The sequence below is a fragment of the Anopheles ziemanni genome, chromosome 2 (genome assembly GCF_943734765.1).
Source record: "Anopheles ziemanni chromosome 2, idAnoZiCoDA_A2_x.2, whole genome shotgun sequence".
NCBI lineage: Eukaryota > Metazoa > Arthropoda > Insecta > Diptera > Culicidae > Anopheles > Anopheles ziemanni.
This window is the reverse complement of record NC_080705.1, coordinates 44,575,337-44,585,653: the sequence shown is the minus strand read 5'-3', so window position 1 is coordinate 44,585,653 and position 10,317 is coordinate 44,575,337. Positions and strand designations below refer to the sequence as shown.

At 40.0% G+C, this 10,317-nt stretch overlaps 1 protein-coding gene across 1 annotated transcript; it reads right to left on the bottom strand.

Annotated features, from left to right (window-relative positions):
* Positions 1–1,502: 1,502 nt before the first annotated feature.
* Positions 1,503–9,406, bottom strand: LOC131293636 (uncharacterized). Its single transcript, XM_058321712.1, has 6 exons — positions 9,384–9,406; positions 6,807–6,863; positions 4,096–4,543; positions 2,651–2,734; positions 1,719–1,969; positions 1,503–1,629 (listed from the first exon to the last, which is right to left on the bottom strand). Exons 1-6 carry the CDS (start codon positions 9,404–9,406, stop codon positions 1,503–1,505), a joined length of 990 nt encoding a protein of 329 aa, XP_058177695.1.
* Positions 9,407–10,317: the final 911 nt, after the last annotated feature.

The window sequence follows — 10,317 nt, the reverse complement described above, 5'->3', positions numbered from 1 at the left end:
TGAGAAAGTTGGATGAGTATGAGTGAAGAGGCTCCTCACTTGTCACAGGTAAGTGTACATAATGTGCCTTCATATACTAACTTTAATGGTTTCCATAGCCGGTAGTACATAAGCCATTTTTTACAGAGTTAATTTTTTCCAAACGAAATGAACGTGATTAACTTAACAAACCAGTAAAGTTGGTACGCTAGTAACCATTATCGTTACCATCTTTGATACGAAACTGTCCAGATTCTAAGGTTTTATCCTTCCATACAATCTCCAGAAATATATCTGAAAACCTCTCAGAACTTTCAAGAAAAAAGATACCAAACAGAAATACAGAAACAAATAGAAATCTATCAAATAGGATTTTTAACTTTTTTAATTTTTTTCATTTTTGAACGTGTAGTATTTTCAAGAAACGAAAAAAATAGACTGAAGATCCAATAACAAAAACATTAGTTTTTCTATAAATCACCCCGAATCGAAATAGGAATAAGTTTCGAAGAGTACGAGTGCTCATAAACATTAGAGTTAAGATGCGGAGTTTTAGAAAACATTTCATTATTTCCAAAATAAAACAATTTGATTACCGGGAGAGATATATGTTAAAGAAGTTATCAACGTATTTCGTACAAGTTCTCTGGTCAGTGCCACACTTCCGTTATATAGGTTTTGGAAAAAAACCGAATAATTCCTGCCAAATGAATTTGCAAAAAAGGTGCATATAAAATTACTTTATTTCGGATACATTTGATTGAATCGTAACAAAACCTAACACAACCCATGTAGATACTACTGATTCGGTTTATTTTGCAATAAATAGTACCACTCCTTATCTCAAAATTGTACATTCCAATTGTCGTGTTGCATCTGTGCTTATAATTGCGGGTTTTTTTCTTATTTTCCTGCCTAGAATATTGCATTGCGATAGGGGAAATGGCCACAAAATTGGCTAATAGATGAAAAGTGTTTGTGAGAAATTGGAATGCATTCTTGAATTAGGAATAAACATTGCATCGTAAATCACCCGTTGGTGGCTGCTCTTAGCTTGAATTGATATTTCGTTTATCTTTCCTTAGTATTCACTACAGCCTTTCAATTTTTGCTCAAGTTGCGTCACCTTCTGATTGCCGAAGGCAGCAGCAGATTGTCGGTTGAGAAATTAAAAATAGTTAGTTGTGGAAACCGGCAAAATAAATAAATAAGACATATAAATATGATTTAAATAATAAGGCCACAAAAACATGAGATTACTGCTAGAGACCATAAATAAATGTAAAAGCTAGTGGTTGGTCTATCTCGATGGCACAGGCATCTCATGCATTTGTGCAGGGAATGCGGTATCATAGAGACACGACCATCGGTTCTAATCGTTGTTGCTCAGTTGCAGCATACGGTCCCGGACAGGGTATCCGTACGCCAATGGAAAGGTCTAAAGAAATGGGTACGGACGGTAAAGTTGCTATTTGTTCCTCGCCCTCTTTCGATCCTCTGTTGGGAGGGCATTATTTAACGCCTTAAACTTCGTTACACTCCAGATAAAGCTGTCGGCAATCCACTCCGAAGCGTCCGTTTCGTCCAGCTTCGTAGAAGATGTCAAACGCCTTGCCCGTTTGCCGTTCAAGAATAAAGCTGGTGGCATAGCTGGAAGAGAGAGAGCAAGCGAGAGTGAATGAGAGAGACGTTAGTCACCAAAGGGTTTCTAGTGGTTGCCATGAATTAGGTGCACTTACGATCCAAGCTGGCAGAAAATGCTGGAACCACCGATCGCGCTCATGCAGTCGCTGTTTGCCTCACAAAGAAACTTCTGCATGCAGCGATCTTCGGGCTGGTTGGTGCCGCGAACGTAGCCCTTCATCATGGCCAGGCTGGCAACGGTTGCGTCGCTGATCACATCTTTCTTTCCCAGGCTCCGGGCAGTCAGAGAACGGTGAGAGAACGACGTCTTCAGGGCATCGAGCAGGTTCACGACAATGTTAATGAACTGGAATGATACATTGTATTTGTCTGGTATACTTGTGATGTTGCAGCTGGGTAAACAAACACACACGCACTCATTGGCACACATTTTGTAAGGTTGGGTGATTTTTATGAAGGCAACTTATTGATTGCAAAAGGAAAAGAATAACATATCTGAGTTCTGACATGAGTTCCGTATGTTGTGAGTAAAGCAACATTTGACAATGTTCAATTTGTCTGTGTCAAATTTTTCACACTAAACGAAATTGAGTGTATTTAATGAATTTCAAACCAATTTTTTAAAACGTCACACACAAAAGATATCTCGCAAGTAAAATTGAAATGATCTTTGGAAACGAAATCACATTTAAAAACTCCTTTAAATCGAGTGGCTTAAGAATCGTACCGATGATATAACTATAGACACTAATGGAAAAATTCTACAAACTTATTTTAAATTCATTTGTCAAAGCTCGAATTGAGATTAGTGCGCGGATTTATGTTCGATTTACACTTGTTGGCGTTACGGCGGAAAAATAAACATGTGTCCCATTTTAATTCGGAGGATATTTTGTACAAGCAGTTGGAAAAAGATATATTTTTACAAAGAACAAGAGAGTTGATGGAATATCCCAGAAGTAAGTTAGACAAACTAGACACGACACGACGAAACAAACTAGACACGACATAATGTACAAATACGTACCTCACCGGCCTGTTTTGCCATCGTATTAACTTGGTCGGGGTCTTTGGCACCAAACATGGCTGTGAATACGGCAGCTAGAACGTTCTAAATGTTTAGAGGGAATAATTTAAAATTAAACTACGCTTACAGAAAGACTGTCTGTTACAGTTAGGTGCTGGTGTAAATGTGGGTAAGCTAGTGGGTGTGGATGATTTAGGAGGCCCCACTTCCTTGCAGCGATTTCTACGCTTTAGGCAAACTGTTACCATGTCGAAAACAAGAGGCACAACATGCGGAATATTTATGGAAAATCTTCTTATCTAAAACATTTTATGTTAAATTTTTAAAAACCAAGTTAACAACTGTATAAATAACTTGACCTAGTGGTACTTTTAAAATTGTTTAAAAATGCGCGATTTTACTTGTTCCGGTTCTACTATTTTTAAGAGCGATAGTTGAATCGTACAGCAGAAGGATTCAAGTACCATTCCATAAGTATGATCTTATTCCATATTATTTCTGTCCTAAGAACTAATCTCACAATGCCCTTGATTTTAATAAATTCACTGCAAAAATAAAATGTTCACACCACACTGCCAAGCTTATACAACAATTCATAATGTTATCAATTTCCAATCGAAAATATATGCAAATCCGTAATGGAGTGGACCCAAATTGATGGCAAAATACCATTTGTATAAAAAGGTTTTAGATAGTTTCTAAAATGACCATTGCTTCCGCTATTGTTTGGCAAACCACACACAACAGTTTTGTGATGTAGATCTGATCGTACAATACATTCTTCAAGTGCCAATGCCAATTTGGCCAATTTATTGTTAAAACTGCTAAATAAAATGTTTACCGGTATCGTAACAAAATCAAATATTTGACTTTTTTTAAATGTGTACTTGTTTTGTTAATCGTTTTATTTTTTTCTTTTTATGAAAAGAGTTTTAAAAAATTACTTTTTAAGATAAACAAATAAAATTTGAAAGACAAAATATAACAACTAAAATTACTATGGCTTATGGTTCTCAATATTTTGAGCATTAACCAGCAGTGACTCTACATTATACAAAACAAGATCAATAACATAAAATAAGATTCTTTACAAAGTCGATTTTGTTCACTGTTTAAATAGTAATACAAACTCGTATTGACTGCTAAACTTGTTAACTCTTAACACTTCAAGAGTGAATCTAAACATTCTTACGTGATTTCAGACAGGTAGTTGAGCGATGCAATTTGCTTAATTGATGATTCATGATATCGATTGCATGATTTAACTGTTAGAAGCATTAAAGATAAATAATGGAATTTGCAATAAGGATATCACAGAGCAATTAGCAATGTTATGCGTAGGATTTTTACATGTTTGTTTACTAAAAAAAGCTACGAATCATGCCATCACCATTTCCGTTGTGAGTTCCGTCACGTACCGCGACACCCCCGTTCGCTTCGCTCACCTGCATCGGCGATCCACCGTTGTCCACCTTATCGATGCCGTCCCCAGCGCCGCCGCCTCCGAGCAGCGTGGTGATGATCTTCAGCCCCACCGAAATGACGTTGGCCCATGGCGACTGGCCGAACGACGACACGCCGTTGTCGATGTCATCCGACTTGGTCGGCACGTTGCCACCACCACCACCGCCGCCACCGTTGAAGATCATCTGCATCAGCAGGCCCAGCATGTTGGACCAGGAGAAACCGCCGTCCTGTATCTGGTTCGTCTGTATCTCCTCGATGTCGTCCAGCGCCACCTTTTTGATGGCGTTGGGCTTCTCCGCGAACTTTCTCTGCTCGGTCACTGTGTGTTGGTGATGCTGTTGCGGGAAAGCCCAGGTGCAAAGCACAAGGTTACTTAACACGAGTCCCAGTAGGATCAGGCTGCGTTCCGTTTTATGCGTCATGTTGCTGTAAAAAGAAAGACGGGGGAGAAAACCGTTACACCCAAGCAACGAATCATCGGGGATGTGGAATATTTATTACGTCAAATTGTATGTGCATTTGTTTAAACGAATTATTTGAACGAGCGAAACCATTCCAAAATTTCCGCTAACAAACGGCGAACCTATGCATGAACATAGTAAAAAATTCCGAAGGTCTCGACTTCACTCCAAAAAGGTAGAGTGTCGAGGTCAATGAAACGTTAAATTCCAGCTCTGACAAAAATAAAAAATAAAGACAAACAAAAAACACACACTCGCTATGACGCGCTTCGGAACGATCGATGACGGAAAGAAATGCGTGATATAACATCCGTGTATATGCAAAACTTTCTCTTTCTCCGCGCGGTTGCACGTTTCATCGAAACGGCCATTCGAAATAGCAGCGGAAGTATGCCATTCGAATACCGCCGTCATGGAAGTGGAATGCCTGAAGCTGTAAATTCTTGCACCGTCTAGTTGGCGGAGAAAAAGCAAAACTGTTGAGAATAATGAAAGTGTCCCCCGTGAGGACATCAAATGCTACGGAGAAATGACGAAAAGAAACGGACTGAAAGTGACACACAAAATCGGAACAGAACACGACCTCGATTGCGTGATAACCGGTGCCATATTCATTCGTGTTGGTTAGCCTATTATCGGCTGAGTAAATGCAGTTTACTTGTAGGTCAACGCTTTCCAGACTGCTTCTTGTGTGCACGAAGGAGCGAATTTCTTGTTTCTGCTGGGATCTTTGACCCACTGCTCGAATGTGTTGTGTGGTTTTCCCCGACCAACATGCTAGAAAAAATGATGATGATGATGATGATGATGATGATGATGATGTGAATGATAATGATTTGGTGATACTGGGGCATGAAAAGCCCAAGAATTCACAATTGGACCGGAAAATGAGTGAACCAAAGGTTGAGTTCATTTGAATGGTAACCAGAAAATGTGAACCGAAAGAATATGGCGGGTAATGAAATAGGAGAGAAACAACAAAAAAGCGGACGGAATCTTCACACCGAAACGCTCCGCATCTTTGCTGGCATCTCGGAAGAAGAGAAAGTTACCACCACTGATTATCGGCGTCCGCTTTGAGCGTGTGTTCCTACGTATGTCTTTGCACGTACGTATGGCTTTGCTTACGATGTCGAATAATCCACTCTGCCACAGAAGTGGTCGTAATTGTCATATATTGACGAAAGGCCACATGGGTGTATTATTATTGTGCATGATCAACAACGATCGCCGAAGAATGTTCCCAGCAGTTTTCAAAGCCGCCTTTTCTATGCCCTCCCTTCCATCCTTCGAACCGTTTCGCGTCCCACTTTAGCCGGGATTTGTGCATCGGCATCCGCTTACGAGCCACGATATCGTATTAGCGTTTCCATTCAAACCAATCAGGTCTCCCGTTTCGTAACCTAAATTAAACATAACTGTATACAACTTTCCCAATTCGCGCATGGCAGCGAGGTTAGTCCAATTCTGGCTTTAGTGCCAAGCCTGGTGTTGGCCGCAGCCGACAGCAAACCAGATACTCATATCATCGCAATTTGAATTTTGAATTTACCCTCCGTAGAAGGTCATGTTTTAACAATTTTTCCACTTGTGGAAGATTTCTTTAAATAACAGAAACAAACATAAAGTCACGGTTGAACATAAATTGTAGGACACAGTTTTGCACATCGATAGTAATCGATACCATTTTTCATAAATATCATTCAATTGAACCGTTGCATATTGTAGACTCTTTACTTCACTCTCGTCTCCAGATTTTAATGATGACTAAACATTGTAGGTTTTCGATTTGCTTAACAAAGCCTCCACTAGAAAACACTTTATCATGTTGGAACTAAATCTTTCATCTTCTACTGCATCGTCAGCCCTCGGAGACCACGGTGTCCATGCTTTCGAAAAACTTTCTCTCTACCACCGAACAACCGCTTTTTTGTAGCACAAAAAACACACTCAGATACACATCCACACGTACACACATTCACTTTGCGAGCCAAATTTATCAAAACCACTTTAGCGGACACGGCGCACATGACCCCACGATCCGGTCAGACCCCATGGCCGGGCGGAAGGGCGGAAACGAGAACAAACCTTATGTTGTTGTGTGGTGTGTTGTTTTCCTCCGACTGACTGGACTATTCGTGGATCTCTGCTCCGCTCCTATGATCGTAGTAGCTCCTTTCTGCACGAAATGCACTAGACGTCTGAAAGACGCATTGCCTTGAACTTGCCTTTTTATAAGATGACCCACTTCTTCGGTGGACTTTCTTCTTGCCTCTTCTCCGCTCCTACCCCTTCGGGCCGTTTTACAGTTACCGACCAGTGTTCGACCACACTCTCCTCGGCCGCCGAAGCATTGGTTTTAATACCCGCCAACAGGCACAGACGACTCGGATGAAAGAATGTGCGCTCGAAACAGGGAGAGAAAGCAGGGGCACAAAAGAGAGGAAAAAATATCGTGTGAAGAAAGGTAAAGAAGCATAAAACCAACACACATACACGCGCGCGCACAGGGCAGATCTCTCATCCGAATTAAGCGGCATAAATATGCCGGCACAAGGCGAACAACAAGATGGAAAAATATTGAAACAGAAAACGAAGCCAGCGAAGAAGGAAAAACCCAAGTAAAGGGTGGAAAAAATAGGCACCTTGGACACCGCAGTTCCGTTGATCTGTTCCGTGCCAAGGCCCAAGCCCAAACCCGGTCGGGTCCCTCCGTCTACCCTCGCGCGATTCTCGGGCAGATGCCACCAGGTTCACCCAAGAGTGGCACAGCTATGTAGGACGGATTGTGGTGATCTAAAAGTGTGTGCTGAGCTTCGGGTGGTGCTTCGACTAACACGTTTTGCCCTCCAGTACAGTCAGTATTTCGCACATTTTTCAGGAAAGTATCAAACAGCAATCCGATTCCGGACTGCCGTGAAAAAAAAACCTCACATTTGCAAAAGCATTTGTTAAAAAAACAGACATTATCGCACATGACCATGAAACCATGTTCCAATCACTTGCATTTTATAACACCTCCACATTTTTGCGATTAGTACTATGAACATTAAAAAAAAAATAAAATAAACAACTGCAGCCGATGTAGCCAAAATTACCTAGCGATAAGAATGAATCGGATGCAATTCTGGCCGTAATTGCTTTTACAATTATGATAATTTTTCACCACTCGCATTACGCACATTTCGTATTGTACACATGGTTCTCACTATCCTGATTAAGTTGCTTCTGCTTCTGAAAGGAGATTAAAACAGACGCAATTCCGCGATAAGGGAGAGAGAGAGAGAGAAACTGATAGATGAGGGTAGTAAGAGAGACACAGATAAAAGTTTCCTCGCCTGAGTCACCATTGATGTTACTTGTAGCGATTCCTCGGAAAGCATTGTTGCTCCTTGAAGAAGCAGCCCACGGCGGCAATCGCGGGAGCAATGGCTACGCAGGTCCATTGACCAAAGACTTTCCGTGACCGCTAGGAGAGGGGGGAAGGAGGTGTCTTGTAGAATGGAAAAGCTGCACGCTTCGGCCAGTTTGCACGTAATTAACGGCGAATCATCACGGCTTTTTTCCACTATTAGCTAATGCTTACGGTATCGGCGTACCTCTAACTGTTCGCACAGTCTCGCTCGGTAAGTGCTCTTCGGGAATTTTCTCCTCTGGAAGAGACTGGAATGGTCGGCGGTCGGTGGAGCCAGAAGCATTGCTTTGCAGGTTTTAGATTATTATCACGCGTTGTTCCCAAAGTACACTCTCGCCCGATCCGTTGTTTTAAATTCCCGTTGTCCCGAGGAGCCGGAGAGCCGCCCTAGAAGTTAGGATGACAGACTAATAGCATGTACCCCTGCAGACAATTAGATTCTCTTTACCGGTGAGTGTAATGTACTCGTATTCATCTACTCATGCTAAATATTCCTCCCAGTCTTGTTAACGGTTCATTGCGGGGTCATTGGAAGCCATTGGAATTAAAGGGTATGTTTTTTCCATGTGAAAATGGAACGCTCATGTCATAAGTCTGCGTATGTCTTATGCCTTTGAAAAAATTCAGATTTACGTCGACTGAAGACGTTTATTAATACAAAAAACCGGAAATGCATTCGCACTGAGAGCAGTTGATGCCGGATGTTTTCTTCTAGACAATCAAGAGTAAAACTGTGCAATGCGGACTAGCTTGATGCATAAGGTGTTGTTGTTGTTTCAAAACCTGTTCAATGAATCATCGTCGATGAATCGCCTTGAGGAGAGAGAAAGTTTTTGACTTTTTTTTCCTTACAATAGAAAAATGGCCAAAAGTGACTTTTTGAACAAAGTTGATAAGATTACAAATTGAAATCATAAGCTCTGCACAATTAAGCAATCTAACGACAATAAATTTATTAGAATAGCTTTAAAACGTTTACAGTAGGCCCCACCATGGCTTGAAGCAAAAATCTATGAACAAATTATTATGCTATTTGGATAATGGATGCTTTCGCTTCTGTTACGACAATGACCACTATAATCGTTATAACATAACAGTCGTATTTAGTTATATTCAAATTTACAAAATCTACTTCAGTTGCAATCAGTTTATTCTTTTTCCTTTTATTAACCAGTTAATTAAATCTTTTATTGGCCGATTGGAAATACCAATTGGTACAAATACAAATAATGGGATTTCCGTGAATAACATCACCCCTTCTTTTCGACGCAGTAATTGTAGATGAAAAATTGGTGTTTGCTTTTCACATGTTATATTACAGTGCACACGAACACTTTAAATTAATTAGTCACAACGACATCGTAAATTAGGTTAATGATGGTATACTTACCAACAGGATGGCACGGCAGACATTCATTTGTACAACCTTTTCTTTCACGGTCAGTTCCGTCAGTTTTTCGATATTAGATTGTAATTTTTACACATCACACGACACATTTTACACAATTTATCAGTAAAAAACTTGCACATTCAATTTTAAAACGGACTGGATTTGCATATTTTAACTAATTGATATTGATTTTCATTTATTTCGGTGTTTAGTATCATCGTCACATTGCTATTGGGTTTATTTTGTTTGTTGTTGATGTTCATCGTGTTTAGATACAACGTTCATTTTCTTTATATTTATTACATGCATTTGCTGTACTACGAATGTCGAGCATTTACATATCCATTAATAGTCTTTTCGCTATTCTTAGCATAGAGCAACACACGCGTTTGTTCAACCACAAAATTGTAATTGATTTCGTTATTATTTGTGGGTGGAAGTAATTTGTATGTAGGTATGTGTATGTGTGTCTGTGTATGTGATTGGGATTGTTACAATATTCATATGCCTTGCACAATGTTTTCTTTGCTATAAGGAACATCATTTAGATTACTTTTTTATTGTCTTGAGATGTTGTTGCTGATCGCTTACCGAAGGACAAGTTTAATTGATGTTTCCCGTGTATCCATTTTTCAATAACCTTGCAATATTTATACGTGTTTTGACAATTAAACAGATTGCGCTGAAGAAAAGGTAACACATAATCCGTTGTATGTAGGATTAGTACACTAGTAAACATGCAATCACGAGCACCCGACATGCTTCGTAGTGAACACAAACAATTTCGTTTTACATTGCGTTACATACAAGGTTGTTTTTTTCACAATCAGGGTATTGATAACATTGTATTTCTCGAAGCTCTACTGGACGCATTGCTCAGTCAATCCGCTTCATTTTTAATTGATTCATCAACATTTTGCCATAAACATCAATA